General features: G+C 41.9%; 1 protein-coding gene across 1 annotated transcript in view; it reads right to left on the bottom strand.

Moving 5' to 3' along the window:
- Positions 1 to 324: 324 nt before the first annotated feature.
- LOC137527370 (vomeronasal type-2 receptor 26-like) overlaps positions 325 to 23,929 on the bottom strand; it is a 47,653-nt gene continuing 24,048 nt past the window's right edge. Inside the window, exons 3-5 of the mRNA XM_068247883.1 lie at positions 7,314 to 7,538; positions 5,706 to 5,829; positions 325 to 1,243 (exon numbers count right to left, since the gene is read on the bottom strand). Of these exons, the coding sequence (XP_068103984.1) occupies positions 342 to 1,243; positions 5,706 to 5,829; positions 7,314 to 7,538 (1,251 nt within the window). The 3' untranslated portion in view covers positions 325 to 341. The remainder of the gene's footprint in view (positions 1,244 to 5,705; positions 5,830 to 7,313; positions 7,539 to 23,929) is intronic.

Raw genomic sequence — 23,929 nt, 5'->3', positions numbered from 1 at the left:
ACTTTGTTCTTAAGTGGAAAGCTCCTTGCTTCAGCGGGAAGCTTCTGGTCACATCTGAAGAGGTGATAACATTATATTTTGTTTACATTCCTTTGTTAGCTACAGTTAGTATACAGCCAGCAGCTTGCTGAATCTAACTGTACTGAGCTGAGAAACAGAGTGTGAAATGATTACTAGATATATTTTCATATATAAATACAGCAGCTATGGAATAAAATGCAATGGCAGCTTTCACTTTTGCACAAAAGCAAATATGGTAACTGAATGAGTAAAAAACTAGGAAAACACATTTTTATTGAATATTATGTCAGTTTTATCCCTGTTTAAAAGTTGCTCAAAAATCATAGAGAACTTTTCAAAATAAAGTTTTTCCTATTTTTCTGAGGCTTTATCAAAATAATATAACATTTGGGAAAAAATATGGAACCCAGCATTCCGGAACTTGAGGCCAAGATGGCAAACACCTCCACTGCCACTGTGGATGTCCCTTTAGCACTTAGATAAGTTGGTATAAAAAATATCCAGACAGTAATAAAGACCAGCATGCTAAAAGTAATTAATTTGGCATCATTAAAGGTGTCCGGCAGCTTCCTTGCCAAAAATGCAATGACAAAACATATAGATGCCAAGATACCCAAATACCCCAATATGGCATAGAAAGCAATGGCTGATGCTTTATCACACTCAAGTATAATCTTGGCAGTCTCTGACTGCGTGTTCCCGTAAGTGGAGGGAGGAGCTATAAACAGCCATGTAAAACAAATAATCACCTGAATAAGTGAACAAATCAAAACAATGCACTTAGGAACTTTAGCTCCAACCCACTTTCTTAAATTATTCCCAGGCTTGGTGGCATTGAAAGCAATCACCACGACTGCTGTTTTTGCCAAGAGGGAGGACACCGAAATGGAAAATGTGATCCCAAAAACTGATTGCCGCAAAAAGCAAGAGATCTGATTTGGCCGTTCAATAAACAAGAGACTGCAGAGGCAAGACAGCATGAGCGATAGCAAAATCAGGTAGCTGAGATCCCGGTTGTTGGCTTTGACAATTGGAGTATTCTGATACTTGATAAATATTCCAAGAACCACAGCCGCCATAACAAAAAATATGACAGCCATAAAAATCAGGACGATGCCAATGGGCTCTTCGTAACACAGGAATGTTACTATTTTTTGAATGCAAGCAGTCTTCTGTTCAGTAGGCCATTGATCATCTGGACAGTACATGCATTCAACTGCATCTGAAAACATATAAGAGTGTATAGGAAATCAGTAACTGTTTCTCATGTTACGTTCATATTATTTTGGTTATGTATGGAAAAGGTTATTGGCTGTGGTGGAAATATTTAGAGCAGCATGATAGACTGGCAGAATTTTTTTTTTTTTTTTAAAGTAAATCAGAAATGACACATTACATATTCATTCACCATCATAACCATTCGGTGTCTACATTATGCCCTGTTTTTCACTCTTGGGGTGTATTATTCAGCACTGTACTCATCTGGACATGCACATCATATCGTAGCAACAAGACTAGAAGATCACTTAAAAGAAACACTGAGATTTGCACGATGAAATTAAAAAGGAAAATGTAGTTTATTGACAAGAGTGCAAAATATACACATAACCATACACATGCAATCATACAATCAGTACTACATGGTGAATCACAAATCCTAGTATACCCTCTCTAACTAACTACTCAGATATATACAACAATAAATATACAAGAGCATGAATCACTGCTACATGTAGCTTAGCGTCCGCGCAATCAACTGTAAACTCAATGAGATGAATGCTGCCATTCATCGCAATAAGGGAACTGGTTGTTCCCGGCAGTACACAACTTGCACGGGTCCCAGTAGTCACGCAATATGTTAGGGCTCTATAAATCAATAATAATAATAATAATAATATTTTTTTTGTGAACCACCACTTAATCACTAGACCAGGCCTGGGAAAACTACAGCCCGTGGCTGATATGAAGCCGGCCCGCCACTAGAGGACTGTATTTCTCACCTTCCATTCTCTCCTTCCCACCGTCCTTACAAAGCCAAGTGCCGCATGCAACAAGACAATGCACTCGCCCAATCACTCGTTTCAGCGGCGATCTCCATGGCAACGATGGCATCATGTGACATGCTGTTATTACATACCAGTGTGACACATGATGCTGCCATTGCCATGGAGATTGCAGCTGGAATGAGTAATTGGGTGAGTCATCATTCCAATCCCAATCATTGCATGGCAAGGAAATGAACAGCGCTACTTAAAAACAGATAAGTGCCTACCTGCAAGAGAGTGCAAGCCCCACTTGTGGGATAAAAGGAAACCAACATCCTCCAGTGGTAGACAGGCCATGTGTATGCTCGGTGTGTATTATATCCCACAAGTGGGGCTTGCACTCTCTTGCAGGTAGGCACTTATCTGTTTTTAAGTAGCGCTGTTCATTTCCTTGCGATGCACTAATTTAATTCATTTTTGGTCAGCTGCTCCCACTTAACAGCTTCGCTTTTGGTGTATATGCAGAGCTTCTGTTTGGATTCAAGGTGCGTTTGTAGTTTCTGGGGGGGGGGAGGACTCAGCGCACCTCTGATTCGAGGCCATTCGGAGGCGGCCTGGTGATGCGCTGATACACCTTTTGCGCAATCCCAATCATTCCCCGCTCTCTAGTCCAGAGGAAGGGAGGGAGAGAGAGCCATTAGGATTGGGCTGCATTCTATAGGAATGTGGCCTGATTAAAAGAAAGTTTGCCCACCTCTGCACTAGACACACATCACACCTGGAAATCCCAAAGTGGGACTCATAATATTCTCACAGGTTTAACAATACATTGGCTATAGGAACACCCAAATGGGTGTCTTTGATCTCTAGTGTTTAACTACTTCTGGTTCTTTGTTCTGTATATCTACGCCCATGTACTGTATACAGTGGCTTGCAAAAGTATTCGGCCCCCTTGAAGTTTTCCACATTTTGTCACATTACTGCCACAAACATGAATCAATTTTATTGGAATTCCACGTGAAAGACCAATACAAATTGGTGTACATGTGAGAAGTGGAACGAGAATCATACATGATTCCAAACATTTTTTTACAAATAAATAACTGCAAAGTGGGGTGTGCATAAATATTCAGCCCCCTGTACTTTGTAGAACCACCTTTTTTGCTGCAATTACAGCTGCCAGTCTTTTAGTGTATGTCTTTACCAGCTTTGAACATCTAGAGACTGAAATCCTTGCCCATTCTTCTTTGCAAAACAGCTCCAGCTCAGTCAGATTAGATGGACAGCGTTTGTGAACAGCAGTTTTCAGATCTTGCCACAGATTCTCGATTAGATTTAGATCTGGGCTTTGACTGGGCCATTCTAACACATGAATATGTTTTGTTTTAATCCATTCCATTGTTTCCCTGGCTTTATGTTTAGGGTCATTGTCCTGCTGGAAGGGGAACCTCTGCCCCAGTCTCAAGTCTTTTGCAGACTCCAAGAGGTTTCCTTCCAAGCCACTGTACTTCACTTGTGGATCAAGGACGTAGACATACCTATTGTTTACTTAGCACCACAATTTGCAATCACCGTGCCACGTCCATTCGCCTTCATCGCAATCCCGCCATTCCATGATCGGTGAATGGGACACAGGTGTTCCCAAACCTGATCACAGTGCCTGTGATAATTAAAAGCTGGCATCCACGAGACTTTGGCTTTTATTCATAAAGTGAAAGTAAACAGTTACACTTACTAGTTCTAGTACTGTTTGGGTGTAAAAATACACCAAAATATACACTATTCCATAGAAACATTAAATACGTTTTGTATGTATGTAAAAAAAATACATAAAAATGAATAAAATTGTTTTTAATATGTATGTCATGAGAGTATATTACTGTTAGTTTTGTAAATAAAGGCTTGAAATTATTGATATAGTGTAAAAATGTTTAAAAAAATCCACTAAATAATATCGCAATACATTACACTAGGGACACAATTTAAACGTTGTAATAACTGGACAAATGGGCAAATAAAATGGGTGGGTTTTATTTAGAATAGCACATTTTATTTTTAAACTATAATGGCTGAAAGCTGGGAAATAATGAATTTATTTTTAAAAAAATTTCTTCTTCCCTGTAAAATACATAGAAAATAAAATAAATTCTTAGCAAAAAGTACTGCCCAAAGAAAGCTTAGTTTTGTGAGAAAATGCGGAAAAGCCGCCGCGTGTGTTCAGAACAAGGTGGCTGATTCCGCGTCCAACGCGGCGGTTTGCACGCGTAGGCCTACATCTACTGTTTTGGCTGAACGCGGAGAAACCGCCGCATGCCCTGATAGCGGTGCGGCTGGTTCCGCGTCCAGCGCGGCGGGTGGTACACAACACATGGCTGGTGTGGCTGGGACTGATAGTCCACACAGCTTCAGAAGGACGCGCGCACGCGCTGACAGGCAGAACTTTTATGACAGCCAGAAGGGAGTCAGCTGACCAAGCCGGTCAGCTGACGATTCAACCAGTTCCCATTGGTCTAGCACTTAGGGGAGGTGCTGGAGAGCGCTGTGCCATATATACTGGGTGCTGGTCATTCACTGGTTGTCTGCCGTTGCGATCACTACGTGGAAGCACTCAGACCTTTTGTTAGATTCTGTGTTACCAGTTGTTATATTCAGACTAGTTCCAGGGTGTTGATGATCACGGACCTCACACCCAGACTAGGGAATAGTATTACCATTCTGTTATACTTCAGACTAGTTCCAGGGTGTTGATGATCAAGGACCTCACACCCAGATTAGGGACTTGTATTACCATTCTGTTATACTTCAGACTAGTTCCAGGGTGTTGATGATCACTGACCTCACACCCAGACTAGGGAATTGTATTACCATTCTGTTATACTTCATACTAGTTCCAGGGTGTTGATGATCACGGAGCTCACACCAAGACTAGGCATTGTTTATTATCTGTTATGACCTTCTGCTTTCCTGACCACTCTTCTGATTACTGATTTGGTACTCCGCTATATCTGATATTCTGTTGCCAAACTCTGCATGTCTTAAGATTACTGAATCTGTCTCCTGTCTTTGTACTTATCTGTCCGTGTGTTGCCGACCTGGCTTGACCGACCTCGAGAGCTATCTCCCTACCTTAGAGTTAGTTCACAGATCATTAGTGACACTCTCCTATTGGTGTCACTAACGCTCTGGTCCTTCCATCTCCTTGTCTGGCTCCTCCCTTCGGGAGATTCTCAGGTTACTGGAAGGCACTTGTTCTCTTTTGCGGTATAGCCTACTGCTCTGATACCTGTTCTCCAGGTATTGTCCTCAAAGTATGCACCAAAACACTCATATCTCTCCGGTGTCCAGAGGTTAGTGATATATCTGATTATCGGTGATACTGCAGATCATCAATAATCGGGTATATATCTGTATTCTTGGTGATACTGCAGATCACCAATAATCAGACCCTCTCTGTGTTACACCGATTGTTACAAGTTTGTTCCGCAAAAAAATAATATATATATATATATATCATTTCAGTGTGTTAGGTAGAGATAAAGTTATTGGCAAATGAATGGGAGAAGCGTGATGTGAAAATTGCTCTAGTTTTGAAGAGGGGGGAAACTGTGGTTTGGAAGTGGCTAAATTCCATCAATCTGTTTAACGGTAAGTATTCTTTTTATACACCTGTTGTATGTATTATATGATTGCATGACTTACCTGTTTTATTGGAAAACTGTCCCTCAGGACAACGTAGACAATCATAGCAGCAAACAGGCTGTCCTTCCTGAGTAGACTTCCTGCTTCCAAGCTGGCAACTCTCACTGCACACCGAGCGTGGAACCTACAATTTGCACATGTTGGAGACACCAAATTTCTGGTGGGTTTACAAAGTAATAGCAATTATAAAAATCTACACAGGGCTATTAAAACCTAGCTGCACACCCAACATTTTAATTTTGGGAAAAGAGGGAAGAGTTTGAACTTGGGTTGGCAGAGCTCCATAGCAGATCTAGCAGTTGTCCTCTAGCTTCTGAGCCTCAAAATTTCTTACAAAACTTCACAGAGATGTGAGATGAGCTGTGATGTATTGGTGTATTAATACTTACCCAGGGCTTCCTCTAGCCCCATGAGGTGCATGGGCTCCCTTGCCGTCCTTTCCGGCCACTCTCTTTTTCTTATTAAAATTTAAAACCAAACTTTTAATAAAAAAATATATCTAAAATATTTGCGCTCACAATGAGCATCTGTTGGAGTGGTCGCCTGGGCACTGAGTCTACTTGTGCAATACACTTGTTTGCATCAGCTCATTGTGAGTGCAAATATTTAATATATTTTTTTTAATTAAAACTCGTTTTTAAGTTGCAGTGCTTCTACGCTCAAGTGTTGTGAAGCATCGGGAGTTTGAGGAGTTTCCCCCCACCGCTGTCATTCTTACCTCTGGCTACGTTGGAGAATGCCAGGCAGAGAGCGGGCACACAGGGGGAGTGTCCCTGCTCTGGCGGAGAAGTGTATATTGAGGTGGCAATGTGCTTTGATCCATGGGAGAGGTGTTGGGGATCCTTGTCCGCAGATATACACTGTTATGCTTTTCTCTGGCTTTTTACATATAACGTGATGGATTGGAAGACAGTGAGACTAGAGAGCCGTTCTGAGTAACAGCCTGTGACGGAGGATTGGATTACAACTGGCCAACTGAGTGAGAATGGGGTCTATTTCTATATTGGTACATTTCTGCATGGTTCACACACCATGTTTTGTTTCATTATTTTAGACTTTTAACCCTGAAGTACATAATATTCTTTTTTTTTTTTTAGACTAAGGCCTCAATTCACTAAACTTATCTCCTGTCTTTAATAACTCTTCTAGAGTTGTTACCATGGTGATAAGGCATGTAGTATTCAGGAAACATTTTACCTCAGGCAAGCCTAAAGTTGACTCTTCTGTCTTTAAATTAACTCTCCAATCCTTAAAATAACTCCAGAGTTAAAGACAGGATGTTAATTAACTGCGTGTGAAAATAACTACAGAGGAGGTAAATTAACTACAGAGGAGGTAAATTAACTACAGAGGAGGTAAATTAACTACAGGAGAGGTAACTTAAGGAATGAAGAGGTAAGATAACTCTCTCACGTGTGGAGGTAAGTTTTCTCTTGCCTTATTATCTCTAGCATGATCTTAGTGAATTGAGGCCTAAATCATTTATATATGAATATTGTAAAATAAAAGACTGAGCAATTTTATCATGATGTTAGTTTCACTACAGGTAAAATATTTAAGTACCATTTGTTAAAAAGAAGATCTTTTTCCATAGTATCCACAACTAACCTTAGTAAAGTTACTTTCCCAGATGATTGCCTCTGAGTCAATGGTAAATTGTTTACCACGGGTTTCATGATAGTTAAATTTTCCAACATTGTTTGATAGAATTGTGTAGTTCGGGAGGTAGATGGCATTATAAATATCATACCAAGTTGATATTTCATCACCATTGAAGTAGATACTTTGTCCCATCGTGTTTGTGAAATTGATCATTTTTAGAAGTCTGTGTAACTGGAATATAAAAATAAAATGTGAATTGTTTCAAAATACTTAAAGCAGTATTTGTGTTTTTCTTTGATCGTAGAGAATTATATTATTACCTGTATTATTTTTACTATTATTTATTTTAGTTTATACTAGTCTTAGTTCATTAGTAAACTGTATATGTGGCTTCAATCTGTCCATATTACCTTTAGAAATTCATCATAGTGTTTCTCTTAGTTTCTAACCTACACTGAAAAACACACGCAATCATTATAGAAAATAATACTGTATAATGACCTTTACAATATTCACAGTTTATCCTCCTGCCCTCTGATTACTTCAGATATGTCCAAGTCAGTTACTTTATGCTAAGTGATCTGAGAGAGGGTATAGACTTTAGCCCAACCCCCTTGGTTTTCCACAAGTATAAGCACAAGCTAGGGTTGATCTCCCTGTGTACTCAGAAGTTTTGTATCAAAAACTAGAAGTAACAACACCGACAATGACTAAATGGCATTACAGGCTTGGCACTGTTTGCCCAGTGGAAGAGTGGGACCTTATTTTTTTGTTATGGCCAAAACCTCCATTAATAACCGTACTAAATGAAGAGGCTGTAAATTCTTCTATACCTGGTACAGGACTCCATGCCTTCTCTTTCGACGAGGCCCACCACCAACTGAAAATTTAGTGGCTGCAGCCAGGGCCGGCTCTAGACTTTTTGCCGCCTGAGGCAAATTTTGAAAAAATTGCCGCACCCCCCCTTCCCGTGGGGGGCCGCCGTGCTGGAGGGGTAGCGGGCAGGACGGGGGTATTGGGCCTAGCGGTGGGGAGGGGGGTCGGACCCCTCCCTCGCCTGGGTCCCCCGATCTGCGCTCCCCTCCAGCTTTAAATAGTGAGTAAGCAGCCGACAGTAAGAGGCACGGGCGGGGGATCACTCACCTCTTCCTCGTTCCAGCGTGCGCTCCACTGACGTCACTTCCTGCAACGCCGGCCACGTACAATACAGTGGGCGGCGTTGCAGGAAGTGACGTCAGTGGAGCGCACGCTGGAACGAGGAAGAGGTGAGTGATCCCCTGTCCGTGCCTCTTACTGTCGGCTGCTTACTCATTATTTAAAGCTGGAGGGGAGCGCAGATCGGGGGACCCAGGTGAGGGAGGGGGGGTCCGACCCCCCTCTCCACCGCTAGGCCCAATACCCCCGTCCTGCCTGCTACCCCTCCAGCTCGGCGGCCGCCCCCCCCCCCCCCCCCGCACCCACGGCTGCCCCTAGAAGTTTGCTGCCTGAGGCAAACGTTTCACCCCGCCGCATGAGCGGGCTGTCCCTGGCTGCAGCACCCCTGCAGAGCATTTACACTGCTTGTGGACCTTTCCCCCGGTTAAGAGGCTGTGGATAGATTGATTTAATTTAGCATCTGCAGATATGGAGGTCAGGTTGCTTCTAGAACTCCTCACCCATAAACTGAACAAAATCTATCTGCTCGAGAAAATTACTTAAACACTTGTCAGTCGGGAAACCCAGTTCAATGAGATATGGTCCCCTTGGTCTGTATGGATCTTGTTGGCTTGGCCCTTGGAAGGGTGCTGGAGTTACGTCACTCTCATACTTTAGAATACCCAAGCAGCTCGGGGGAACCCAAAATAACTAGGAAAATATAGGGGACTAAGGCCTTGTTCATATTGCATTTGGCTTGTGTGTCCGTCCGCGGTGTGCTTTTTTTTCCACTTTTTTAAAAGTGTTTTCTGTCGATTTTCTGCGCGTACGCTCATTTTTGTGGGCGTTTTTGTAAGCGCTTTTGCAGAGCGCTTGCATCTTTTGATCCGGAAAAAAATACAGAAATAAATATAATGTATTTAAAAAAAAAAAAAAAAAAATTTTCCTATACCTTCCATTGAAGCAAGTCACCTAAAAAATGGCCCAAGCACCACTTAGAAAAGCAGATCGCAAAAGAACCGCTCAGATATGAACTCTCTCATAGAGAATCATTGCACAAGCGTTTTCAGGGCGATTTTGAAAATCGTCCGCGCTAAAAAATTTTACAAAAATACCTATAATGTGAACAAGGCCTTAAAGAAACCGAAAAGCCCTCCTACTAAAAAGCAATGCTTGGTGTGATTTGCCTTCTTAAAACAGAAGGTATTTGCGATAATTCAGCTTTAAGTAAATATCTGTGGTTATGCACAATGCACCGCCACAGAATATGCAAATGATCTCTTTATGCCCGTGAAGCCAGGCTTACATCCATAACCGCCAATGTACAGTATAGCAAGCCTATAGCTTTAAATTTTACAGAGCCACACCAACCCAACAGTGAAAGCGACCCACACCCTATTTTATATTGGACCCCCACCAGCCTTAGTGACATGCTTGTATTTATCTTGTATGGCCCTTTTTTTTTTTTTTTTTTTTTGTATTTTGTACGCTCTGCATGCTGGAAAATGTATGTTCTTGCGCACTGTTTTTTTCAATAAACTTCTGGTTAAAAAAAATAAATCACATTTTATTTCTTTCCACTGTAATATGAAAACACCTCCTACGCGGAAGCAGGAGATTTGGGCGCATGAGACAAGTGGACAAAAAGGGCGCCCCATTCACTCCCATTATAAATATCGTTTAATGGGCGCCGAACAGGGAAAAAAAGGCGCCGGAGATTATTAACGTTTTACAAACGGCGCCCGGAGATTTTTAAGGTTTTATAACTGTGCTTGTGATGATTTAACTTTACAAAATGAGCCCGTGACGAATAACGTTTATAAAGATACTAAATCACTATTTGTAAAACATTAATAAAACATTATTATCCACCCAAAAAAATTATTTACATTTTTTTATTTAAATATTTTATTTATTAATGTTTGTAAAACATTATTATCCATAGGGGGTCTTAGGTTTAGGCACCACCAGGGGGGTCTTAGGTTTAGGCACCACCAGGGGGGTCTTAGGTTTAGGCACCACCAGGGGGTCTAGGGGTTAGGGATAGGTACAGGGAGGGTTTTTAACAAACGTAATTATAAGTTTCAGTTTAGAAACAGGGAAGATTAACGTTTTAAGAATTGCCGATTTCATACACATTATTTAATGATTTATAAATTCTTAAAATATTTGTAAACGAAATTCTACACAATATTTTTATAAACGATAAAACTGCTTATTGTTTACACCACGCGCCCTTTTTTCCCGACGCCCTTTTTTGATGTACGCCTCCTACGCACCTCTCTTACAATCTGCATGTACCGATAATAAGTATAATGGATTTGAATTGCTGTTTTTCCTTTGGAAGATTTATTGATGAAAGCTTATGAGAAGTGTGTTTGTACTAGCCAGTGTGTTGCTCTTGGAGTTACTTTCTATTTGAACACATACAGTATATGGATTTACTGTTTCTTATCCAGATGTTGCACCGTAGGATGGTGAGTGTATTTACAGTACAAGTTGTGGCCATCTATAATTACTGGCATACAGGCATAGCATTGGTGTGCACCCACTCTTCCTTTTCCTTGTTGATTTTAAAAACAAATAAACAGAGTCGAGCATAAATAAGGGACCCCCTTTATAGGGTTTTCTAGGAGGTACCTAATGGGAAGAAAATTAGTTTTTCAACTCTGATAGTCAAACTATTAAAAAATGAAGACAAGGGCTTCCCACTATATATATAAGTAGATCGTAATCTATGAAGGTAACACCTGGACCAATTATCAGAGTATAAATATTTATTTTATTGAACAATATATTGGAGGGAACAATGTTTAAAAATTAAATACAAAAAAAAAATTCTTAAGGAACCTTATTTTTATTATCTTGGAGGCTTTTGTTACTAGATGTAATAATTTATATTTATGTGTACCGACCAAGGAGAGGCATGATGGCCATATTTTTGTTTTTCATTGTTTTTAACCATTGTTCCCTGTAATATATTGTTCAATAAAATATTCATAGATTACGATCTACTTAAATATATATATAGTGGGAAGCCCTTTTCTTCATTTTTTAATAAATTCCTTGTTCATTTGACACAGGTGAGAGATCAAATTACATTTGTGATAAGTCACAGATGAGGAGGAATCGTACAGACTAAACTTTCTAAATACATACAGGGTGCATGTCTCTATGTTTTCATTCTGTCTTGTGCAGAAGTTCAGGTCCACTTTAACAGGAAAATCAAAACTGTATTTTAAAAGTTGATTTTACTCTTACCTTCCAAGATTTCAAATCTTGAAATTTAAGTTTCTTTGTATCATTTAGCCTTTGGCTTAAAGGTATCTCTTCATACAATTTTTGCAACGCATTAGCCAAGATGTAGACAGAATTGTAGACAAGATCGCTCATGCCTGTAAATTTGAGATTACAATGTGAATAAACGATTACCCTGCCATTCTCCACCCCTGTGCAGTTTCTTCTTCGTGGGTTGAATGGACATCGGTTTGTGCACAGTTCATCCCACCATGTTGTGAAAGTCCGTCCGGACGGGAATCTTATAGGATTAACTTCCTGGACAAATTTAATGAAATTTGGATTTTCTTTTTTGTGTATTATAAATCTCAGAGAACCGTTGACGACAGTATCGTTTTCTTGAGTGAACATTCGGAAACTGGAGTCAGCAGTGTGGATCCAAATTTTTCTTGGTATATTGGAAATGTGAACATTTAGTTCCAGATAATAGACATCATTTTTAGATCCATAGACAAGTATGACATTTGCTGTTGACCTATCGATAGTATACTTTATCTGTTGTATCCTCTCCGGGCTGTAATCATTAATGGCGGGCACAATTAGGGTGAAGTCAATGCATGCCCCAATTTCCGCCAACATATTTTTCATTATTTTTATGGCAATGATACTGCTGTCAGCATCTGGATATATAATGCCTACCCACTTCCATCCAAAGTGTTTTAATAAAGCTATCACGCCAGAATATAAAGTGCTTTCACTTGGTACTGCTCGGTAAAAGTATGGGAACTTCTGTTTGTCTGCTTGTTGAGGATCTTGAGAGACAAAACTTATCTGGCAGTACAAAAAAAAAGTTTATCTGAAATGCACCCAATATTGTAAAGACAGGCAAGGCCAATATTGCCAAGTAGTCATGTCAATAAACTGAGTTGCACAGTCGTAAGCTAAGCAATATATATTGTTCAGACAAAGAGAGCTTCAAATCTAGCCATGCTGGACTACATTTGCAAAAACCCAATTACTCCCCTTATTTCTGCCTAAAGGTGGCCACTAAAGATACAATGTGGCAAACAATCATTTACAAATGATTATTCATATGAACAATCGGAGATGATCTTCGGGGACCACTAATGGGAAAAAAATCTCCTAACCAATTCAATCAGATTAATGAAATCGATCCGAATTTTTGGATCGACCCTGTAAGTCTGATCGGATTGTTTAGGAGATTTTTGTCCGTTAGTGGTCCCAAATGATCATTTCTGATCATTGATATGAATAGTTGTTCATAAACAATCATTCAGCAGATTGTAATAATAATAATAATTGCAGTATTTGTATAGCACCTTTCTTCTGTCGGACTGAAAGCGCTTGCGAGGCAGCCACTAGATCGCACTCAGTAGAGCCGATATTTGAACCCAGGTCTCCTGTATCAGAGGCAGAGCCCTTAACCATTACACTATCCAGCCACTGTTAGTGGCCACCTTTAATTTAAATACTGTAGAGAGACTTGGGGGGGGGGGGGGGTATTGCTGCAAAAAAATGCTACTGTTCAAACTTGCCCAAGGAGAGTTCTTTAGAAGATACCTCTATTAAAGGTCGGGTAAAGGTCAACTGAAGTGACAAGAATATGGAGGCTGCTATTTTTATTTATTTTTAAACCCAGTTGCCTGGCAGTCCTGCTGATCTATGGCTGCAGTCATGTCTGAATAACACCAGCAACAAGCATGCAGCTTATCTTGACAGATCTGACAATAGTGCCAGAAACACCTCATCTGCTGCATGCTTGTTCAGAGTCTATGGCTAAAAGTATTAGAGGCAGAGGATTAGCAGGATAGCCAGGCAACTAGTATTGCTTAAAAGGAAATAAATATGGCGGCCTCCGTATCCCTCTTGCCTCAGTTGTCCTTTAACTTCAGTTCAGGATTATTTTGCCACTGATATTTGGCTATTTATATAGCTGAATGCTGTTTTTTTGTAGCAGGGGGAGATTTGGTAAAAGGCATTTAGAATCCAGCACATTTTTCAGTTTTGCGTTGATTCAGGGAATTACCTATGGCGAAGGGCATTTGGATAATGCTTAGCAGAAATGCCGATCACTGATGATAGGGGATGGTCAGCACGTGTTGGGTTTATGGGTCCTGGTTAGGCATAGATTAGGTAAGTGGATAAGTGGTTTGGGTTAGGCATGAAGAAGGAAATAACTAGGGATAGCAAATCAGTTCTTGCAGCAGTTGGGTATAATTAACATAGAATCTGCACCAACTCGGAATGATTAGGATCTTGTAACGATCGGTGAAGCACAGAGAGGATCTGATTACCAGTGATCTGCAGAACCACTGGGAATACAGATGTATACCAGATTATACGTGATCTGCAGTATCACTGATAATCCGATATACTAGCTAACCTCTGTTCACCTGAGTAGAGTGTAGTGTTTTGGTGTAACAGTAACACTTAGAGGACAGGGCCTCAGTACAGTAAGGCGTACTGTACAGATTCCTTCCGCAAACCTGAGCTCTCCAAGGCGGGAGGAGTCAGGCTGCCAGCGGGAAGGATATACTGAAAGTAACCCTCTGGCGGAAGGGTGACTTAACAGAACGAGGAACCGCCTCTAACAGTAAGGTCGGTTCTCGAGGTCGGACAAGCCAGGTCATACACACACGGACAGATAAAGTACAAGATCAGGAAGCAAAGGCGGAGTCAAAGTACAGGCAGGGTTCAGCAACGGGGTATCAGAAATATTGGGGTACAAAATCAGGAGGCAGAAGCAGAGTCAAGGAACGAGCCGGGGTTCGGCAACAGAGTATCAGAAATATCGAGGTACAAGATCAGAGTTCAAAAGGGTAGTCAAGCCAGGCAAAAGTCATAACAAATAAACACAATCAAACTAGTACTTTAGCTATCAACAGAATCTAGCTAAGTGTAGGATTACAGCTCCAGCTGGTCCCGGCACACTTGCGGATCTGACTACGGATCTGGGTGCTCCCACATATGTGATCGCACGCCAGACAAAGAGCAAGTGAACAACCAGCAGTATATATACTCTAGGACCTTTCCAGGACCTCCCTAATTGCTGGTCCAATGAGAGCAGTGGAATTTGTCAGCTGACCCAGCTGGTCAGCCGACACCCTTCTAACTGCTATTTAAACTCTGCCTCTGTGCTCGCGCGCGTGTAAGTCTGAATCTTGGTGGACTATCAGTCCCAGCCACACCCGTACTGTCATGCAATGTATCTAGTGTGGGGGCCGCCTCTGATGCGGATTCCGCCGTTACCAATGCGGATTCCGCCGCTCTGCCTAAGCGGCATGCGGCGGTTTTTCCGCGTTGTGACGCGCTGCTGAACGCGGAAACAGCCGCCTCATTGTGAGAGACGGCGGCTCTTCCGCGTTTCCTCACAGATCTTATTGACAATGTTCTGTGTCAACATTAAGGAAGTAGGTTAGAACTAAGCATCATGAGCAGGGCATAGCTGGAGATCATGGAGCCCCATGGCAAATTGTTCATTGCTCCCCTGTCTAAAAAAAATTATAAGGCAGCTTTGTGGCCCCTCCCCATCTACACACACCAATTTTAGGTAGCCAGAGGTGCCCCCACTATTAAGTAACCCTCTTGTATAGTTAGCCAGAAGAAATCCCCAGTATTATATAGCCCCAGGTGACACCCAATATGGGTAGCCAGGAGTAGCCCCTTCAGGATAGGTAATCAGAGGTAGCCCTCTCAGTATAGGTAGCCAGAAGTAGCCCTCCCAATATAGCTACTCAAAGGGGTTAGGTAGCCAGAAGTAGCCCACCCTACCAAGTATAGGAAGGCAGAAGGACCCACCACCAGTATAGGTAGCTGGATCTGACACCTACCTCCCATGCAGAGTAGTGCAAGCGGAGCATGTCAGAAAAGAAATTCGCCTCTCTAGGTTCCACCCATGATCTACCTTCTCCAGGTGTACCCATCTCTATGATTAGAGGGCTCTCTCTTGTCATGTAATGTGATGAGAAAGGGTGCTATAGTCATGGAGTCGGGGACACGTGGAGATCACCGGTGAAGCTGGAAGAGGTGAGTGTTCTCTCACATGCTTTACTTGCTACTCTGCACCTCAGGGACCTGCAGCCAGGGGCGTAGCTAGAAATCATGGGGCCCTATAGGAACATTTTGATTGCCCCCCCCCAAAAAAAAATTAATACCCTTGTGCCCCAGGTGGCCTCTGACTATAAGGAGCTAGAGGTACCGCCAGTATGGATAGCCAGATGTGCCCCCCAGTGTAGCTAGTCAGAAGTAGCCCCCCCCCAGTTTAGGTAGTCCCCCAGTATAGGTAGCCCCCCAAGGACAAACAGCCAAATTAGCCCGGTAAGTATATGTAGCAAGACTAGCCCCTAAAGTATAGGTGGCCGGATTAGACCCCAAATATAGATATCCCCTTCCCCCTGCATGAGGCTTGCTGCAGACTCTCTTATTGCCAATCAAGATCACCGGGCCCCATATGGCTGCTATGGTGATCCCCATGAGGCCTGCTGTGGACTGCAATATTGTCCCTGTCAAACAGAATAAGTCCACTGCGCTCTCATTCCAATGATACTCCTATAGAAAAACAAGCACACTATACATAGCGTAATACTGTATTCACAAGTCCACACTTCAAAACCCGTGCAGTGTGAGCAACCAGTGCATCCACTCGTGTTACCACCACCCATAATTGGAGAGGCTCACCAGATTCCAGCCACCTCGTTTTTCAGGTGGATCTCTTGTTTTATATTTATGCCTCACCCCAGCACATCAGTGAAGCATACCCGTTTGTAGGTATAAGGCATTTATTTTCTTCGTATAAAATCACTAAAATACACATAAAATCTCATTGCGCAGTAAGTTCAAACATTTGGTACATATCCGCGCTTCTCGCGCCTACTAGTAACTTACAAGCTCCAGAGTAGAGATAAGCATATCAGACCGGTGCTCCTAAGGCCCTTGCAAGCGTGGAGGTGATTGCCGTGCGGCGTCCCGCTAGCCACAGTCCTCACGTTACTCCGTGCTTCCTCTCTCCACACACCGCTAGACTATGGGCATGTCTGCGTCAGGCGTACTGGCTCCGCCCTACACGTTTCGTCATCAATACAGACTCATCAGGTGCTAGCCAAGAGGGCCACACAGACCTGGGCCCTCTTGGCTACAAGCCACATAGCAGCTGCTATGGCTTTCAATTATAAACAAGGTTAAGGATCGAAAATCACTCAATGGAATTCTAGTATTGTACCAGTCCTAGCTTAGTTGCATGTTCAGACAGTATACTTATCCTTTAAACATGCTAAGTAAAGATGGAAATAATTGTTCTCAGTATATCACATCTGCCTTTCAAGTAAAGATTTATTTCCATACAATGCATCAATAGAAAATAAAAGCTTTTTGTGACCAAGCCAGAACTATTTGTAGATTGTTGATTGTTGACTGGGTCCCATTCATCACACAGCTTTTTTTTTAATGGCTAGATGTTCAATTATTATTATTATTATTATAGTTTTATATAGCACCAGCATCTTCTGTGGTGCTGTACAACATTATACAAGGTATAATAATACATAGTTACAGAGCTACACAGTTATTTGGGTTGAAAAAAAGACGCATGTCAATCGAGTTCATCCAGAAAATAAAGTACAATATACAATATAAACAATATAACAATATAATACGATATAAACAATACACTTACAGTTAACAGAACAAGACAATGGTGGATTACAGCTTATGCAGTGAACAAATCAATAACAGATTTTTACATAATGGTGGAAGATATGCACACACATTACACAGCATTGTGAGACAAAAGGGGAAGAGAGCCCTTGCCAATCGGCCTTACAGAGGCAATCCGCACTTGCCAAACTACCTTGACGGTCAAAATTGACCATTTAGACACTAGCCTCAGCCTGCTAAGGGACGACTTGGGGAAGCTGAGGGACAGAACGGAGGAGGTGGAGAGGCGCACGTCAGACCTGGAGGATACTGTCCAGACCCATAGCAAGGCAATCCCCGGCATGCAACTCCGCCTTACCCACTTGGAGGAGAAGTCGGTGGATGCGGAGAACCGCAACCGCCGGAACAACCTTCACATCATAGGACTGCCAGAAGGAATCGAGGGAAGCAATACAGCCACCTTCATGGAGGATCTTTTCCGAGAGCTGCTCCCAGGGGATACATTCTCCAACCACTATGTGATAGAGCGTGCCCACCGAGTCCCAGCACGAAAGGGACCCCCAGGTTCACTTCCCCGTCCCATCATATTGAAGTTGCTCAACTTCAGAGATCGCGACGCAATACTAACAGCAGCAAGGAAAGCAGGTGAGCTCCGTTACAACAACACCAAGGTCATGATCTTCCCGGATTACACTATAGAGACTCAGCGCCAGAGGCAGTCATTCCAGAACGCTAAGAATAAGCTTAAGGAGAAAGGCATCACCTATTCTATGCAATTCCCTGCTAAGCTCCGGGTGGAGGACGGGGAAACCATTCCGTTTTTTGATAAACCTGCAGATGTTTTCAAATGGCTGGACACCTTACCGGCTAAATGAGTGAGTACCTTTACTGTTAGTTTCGATTTCCTCTTGGGACACTTACGCTATCACTTGGAGAGGTGTGTATTTACATGCTGGAGGGGGCAGAGTGGGGACAGTTATGGAACTTTATTTGTGACATTGGGTGCAGATCAAATGCAAAGGTTGCACACTTAGCACTAAGATGGCGGCGGGTCTCTCATGGGCGGGGTGTTAGAACTCATACTGTTGTTCTTGCTGCCCAGGCTTCCCGCTCTCATATTCCCGCCCTTGGATACGAGCCAACTTTACAATAGGCTGGTTGATGACTCATACTGAGGTGCACCTAGGACCTGCTGAACTTTCGTTACTAGTAACTATTGAGTCCCAGCTCTGTGCTCCTCCAGAACCCTAGCTACAGAACTCATGCACTGTACCTCCAAGTATTTCCCCATTTACGGAATATGGTTTTGCAATGGGGGTGAATCTATATACTAAAGCGATGTTGCAGAGGAACTTGCTACTCACCGGAGGTAGACCGCAGATCTCTGCTACTGATCTCACATCAACTGTGACCCACTGCATCTGCCTATTAGCGAAATCCCATCTGGTTACTTACATTAGACACAACATAGATTGCAGGAATGACGCATGAACATAGTCTGCTATGTGATTAGAACTTCTTGAAACCCCGAGGGACCTATGCAAAACTAAATTTGGAATCTACACAGAGGACTTTAATCTGTTTCTTCAATTTACCGTAGGCTAATGTGCTGTTCTACTACTGCATCACTATACAGTGCTAGAGGTGGCATTCTGACTACTGGACACGATTACGTTTGAACTTCCCGCTTTGGGTATTTCCAGCCGCTGTGCTCTCATTTAAAAGATAACAGTGGCGGCTGTTGATATATACCAGTACCTTTGTCACTGTAAGCTTTGACACCCCCTCATCATATACCCATAGTTGGCTCCTACTTCTACAAACAATACCCAGGATTCCTACTCACTGATAAAACTGTGATATACGTATGATTGCTGAGGGGACTAGCTTATCATCTCATGCCACACGATTATTGCAGGTGCAAATTACAATGCTTCAGCCATCAGTGGGTGCTCGCATACCACAACTGCAGATTCAACGGATGCCATACTCCGGATTGAGCTAATTATATATGCTCCTCGTAGGCTTTGGTTTATGAATATGTTGTTTTACGTTGAAATGTTTATAGCTACTCTGAACGTGTTTGCCCCTATGGTGGATGATATTAAGTATGATAATACAGCGGTTTCATGCTCCAACAGCAACTGAATATGCCTACTACCCAGCTATTGATACTCCCGGAGTTTATACTATGATAGACCTGTTATTGTACACATACTTTCCATTTCCTTTGAGGGGAGGGGAGAAACTCTGTATAGCAAAATATAAGTCTGGACACTACTCTCAGCCCTAATATTAAATACTTGGGAGGGGCTGGTAATTTGTCTCACAGAGGGATACTTTATCCTGCTATATTATTGTAACCTACTTCTCACCAGTAGATAAGACCGCAAATGAGAGCACAGCAGATGAATAGTTCTGAATCACAACAGACTGCTAAGTTCCTTCAAGTTTCTGATTTGTTTCATGTACAACTCTTTACAAGTGCTCACATATGATTGCGTTTATAGCGGGCTGCACTATCTTACATGAAATAGATAAATAGATATCCCTTTACTTTAACACCTGCTTAAATATGTGGGAAATATCACTGCCACTGTCTATAAGCGTATAAATCATTTTGTATGCTTGTCATTAGTGGCTGGGATCTAAGTGGTGTAGCCCAATTGCTAAGGATTTTCAGTATTAAAATAGGGGGGGGGGGGGGGAACATAGTTAAGTTTTATACCTCCTAGCAATAGCTGGGTGCTGCTGGGCAGTGGACCTCTTCAGCCCGTCTGACCGCTCCCACACACAGGTGTGTAATCACATTACACACTAGTAGAGTAGTTAGAACATTTCTACTTGGCGGCTAGCTAAGGGTAGGTCAGGGACTGTAGGGATTAAGCTACAATACAAGTTAATAGACGTAACAGGGTGGGTGTTGGGCTTAGAAGTAGTGGGTAATAAGTACGGAAGCAGGAATAAAGGGCGCAGGCAGCTAGTGGACAAAAAGGGCGCCGCCATTCACTCTCATAATAAATAACGTTTAATGGGCGCCGAGCAGGAAAAAAGGGCGCCGGAGATAAATAACGTTTACAAACGGCGCCCGGAGATTTTTAATGATTTATAACTGTGCTTGTGGTGATTTACGTTTATAAAATGCACCCGTGCCGAATAACGTTTATAAAAATACTAAACATATTTATCTTATTTAACTAATTAAAACATTATTTACAGTTTTATCCCTTACTGTTTGTAAAACATTATTATTCACAAAATAAAGCGATCAGTACGTAACGTAAATTGCAATATATTTTTTGCAGCCACAATTAGTAAAACATTATTATCCACATAATAAAGCGATCAGTAAGGGGGGTGGTTAGGGTTAGGCACCACCAGGGGGGTCTTAGGTTTAGACACCACCAGGGGGGTCTTAGGTTTAGGCACCACCAGGGGGGTCTTAGGTTTAGGCACCACCAGGGGGGTCTTAGGTTTAGGCACCACCAGGGGGGTCTTAGGGTTAGGCACCACCAGGGGGGTCTAGGGGTTAGGGATAGGTACAAGGAGGGTTCTGTGTGAGAGTAGGCTTAGGTATAGTTTTAGTAAAATTTTAGTAATACTTACTAATGTTTTACAACACTTATTACGAACGTAGTTATATTTATATCATCGTTATAAAGAATATTTTCAGATTTTATTATAAGAACAAACCATAAATGAAGGTTATTCACGATAATATACAATTATAACAATTAAACATATATTATTGTTTTTTTAATAAACGTAATTATAGGTTTAACTTTTGAAACAGGGAAGATTAACGTTTTCACAATTGCCGATTTCATAAACATTATTTAATGATTTATAATTTTGTAAAACATTATTTGTAAACAAAATATAGCACACTATTTTTATAAACGCTATTAATGATTAATTAGCGTTTACACCCCGCGCCCTTTTTGTCCGGGCGCCCTTTTTGTACGTACGCTATATACGCAATAAGTACACAAGTTCCCTCAGGACAGGAATGTTGCTCTCTTCTCTATGTTACTTTCTCTTCTGGTCCTCTCTTGGACCCCTTTATCACAAAATGATGTCATATGTGAATACATGCCCTCTCTATGTTTATGATGGCAGCAACACAACGGGCTGATGTACCATCTAGTTTGACCTGTGTTTCATGGAATGTCAGGGGTCTCAATTCTAAATTTAAAAGGTCTCTAGTCTTTGATTTTCTTAAAAAATATCACCCCCATATATGCATTCTCCAGGAGACCCACCTTATTGGTAGGACAATTATGGTTTTAAAAAAACCATTCTACATATTCCACCCACTCCAGAGGAGTTAGTATACTATTTCATAAATCCCTGCATATTGCGATACAACAGGTCAAACTGGGTAACTTTGGTAGATATATAATGATTCAAGCAACTATTTTTGGTATACAGTTTATTATTATAGGCCTGTATCATCCCCCTTGCTGGAAACACTGAACTTCTTAACGAACTAATCGCCATGATCTCACAACTCCCACCGGCGAAACTTATATGGGCAGGAGACTTCAACTTAGCACCTAACCCTATTAAAGATAGACTTAAATACACTGGGCCAGAAAGATTCAATCTAAGTGAATGGGCAGATACACACGCATTAGTAGACACTTGGAGGTGGAAATATCCAAATGAACTAAAGTACACTTGCTCTTCAGCTACTCATAGGACTCTCTCCCGCATTGATCTTTTATATGCATCAAATGACATATTGCCTATGATAAGTAAAGTAGATATTCTACCTAGTGGTATATCAGACCATGCCCCAACATTACTTACAATTGCTATTAGAGAATATTAATATCCAGATCTTGGAGATTATCCAGGTTCTGGATCATGGAACCAACGGTAGATACTGCAGTTACTAAGGCATTACACAATTATTGGGCAGATAATGAGATGACGGCCTCCTCGGACATGGTCTGGGATGCACAAAAAGCATGTATCAGGGGGTGCTATATAGCTGAAATTTCTAACGCTAGGAAACAAGCTAATATCCTACTGGAGACCGCGGGCCACTCAAGCTGAGGTTACATATACTACCATTAAAACGGCCCAAGCCTATAAGGAATGGCAGGCATCACTCAGTAGGGTGGAACTTTTGCGAGTGGATTGCTGTAGACGGGCTCTGCTGGCTAAATCTCAAACTATATTCGCTAAGGGAGACAAAAATGATAAACTTCTGGCCTGGCTCCTGAGGGATACAAGGTCAAACGCCGCAATCCCGGGGATCAGGTCCAAGGATGGCTGTCTACACGAGGATCAACGTACCATTGAACAGACCTTTCTGCAATACTACACAAACTTATACTCCTCTAAAGTAGATTATTCCCACTCACAACTAGATATGTTTCTGCATAACACCACATTCCCTACTCTTAGTGAGGAACAAACAAAAGCCCTGGACGCACCTCTTACCCTGGATGAGATCACAGACGCTATTGCAGAAATGCAGTGTGGGAAATCCCCAGGCTTAGACAGGTACCCATCAGAATATTATAAGCATTATCACCTTATACTCGCTCCCAAATTGTTAGCTGCTCAGAAGGCAGCGTTTAATGATAATACACCCCCTGCCTCCTGGTCGGAAGCATTAATCTTATTAATATTTAAACCCGGAAAGGACCTTACCCTGTGCACCTCTTACAGACCTATTTCGCTTATTAATGTTGACGCGAAAATAATAGCGAAAGCCCTTGCTACCAAGCTTAACAAGTGCATTCTTACCTTAATTCATCAAGACCAAACAGGGTTTATGCCTGGAAAGGGAACTGACATCAACCTTAGGAGATTACATACTAATTTAGTCGCTAACCATAATAATACAGGAGATAGGGCTCTGGCCTCATTAGACAATGAGAAAGCTTTCGACTCGGTGGAGTGGGGATACCTCTGGAAAGTGATGAGCAAATTTGGCATAGGTAGTAATTTTATCAAAATGGTACAATTGCTATATAAAAACCCCACGGCTAGGCTACGTATTAACAACAAAACATCACAGCCTTTTCCGCTCCTAAGGGGTACTAGGCAGGGGTGTCCCCTTTCACCGAGTCTGTTTGCTATAGCTATTGAGCCATTGGCTATAATGCTTCGCAGCTCTACTGGGTTTGAGGGGTTAAAATTGGGGAGATTAGAGGAAAAAAATCTCACTTTATGCAGACGACATATTACTATATCTTGCAGATTCAGGGCCTTCTCTCGCTACAGCTTTTAACATAATAGATCACTTTAGCAGATGGTCAGGATTAAAAATAAATAAAGCTAAGTCCATCCTCTTCCCTCTAGATCACACGTGTCGAACTCCAGGCCTGGAGGGCCAGATCCATGCCAGTGTTTAGGATGGACTGAGAATGAGAGGAATGTGTTCTACCTGATGGACCACACCTTTCCTGATTCAGAGCCATCAATTCATTTGAGCTGTATCGAAAATGTGTTAGGCCCTCGGCCCTCGTAGGACCGGTTTGACATACCTGCTCTAGATAATAATGCCCCGGGAGGGAACTCCAGTGGATCGGGTCTACAATGGGTAAACAAATTTAAGTACT

Source organism: Hyperolius riggenbachi, chromosome 8 (assembly GCF_040937935.1).
Source record: "Hyperolius riggenbachi isolate aHypRig1 chromosome 8, aHypRig1.pri, whole genome shotgun sequence".
NCBI classification, from domain to species: Eukaryota; Metazoa; Chordata; class Amphibia; order Anura; family Hyperoliidae; genus Hyperolius; species Hyperolius riggenbachi.
Note: the sequence above shows the minus strand (reverse complement) of the source record. Positions and strands in the feature narration are given on the sequence as shown.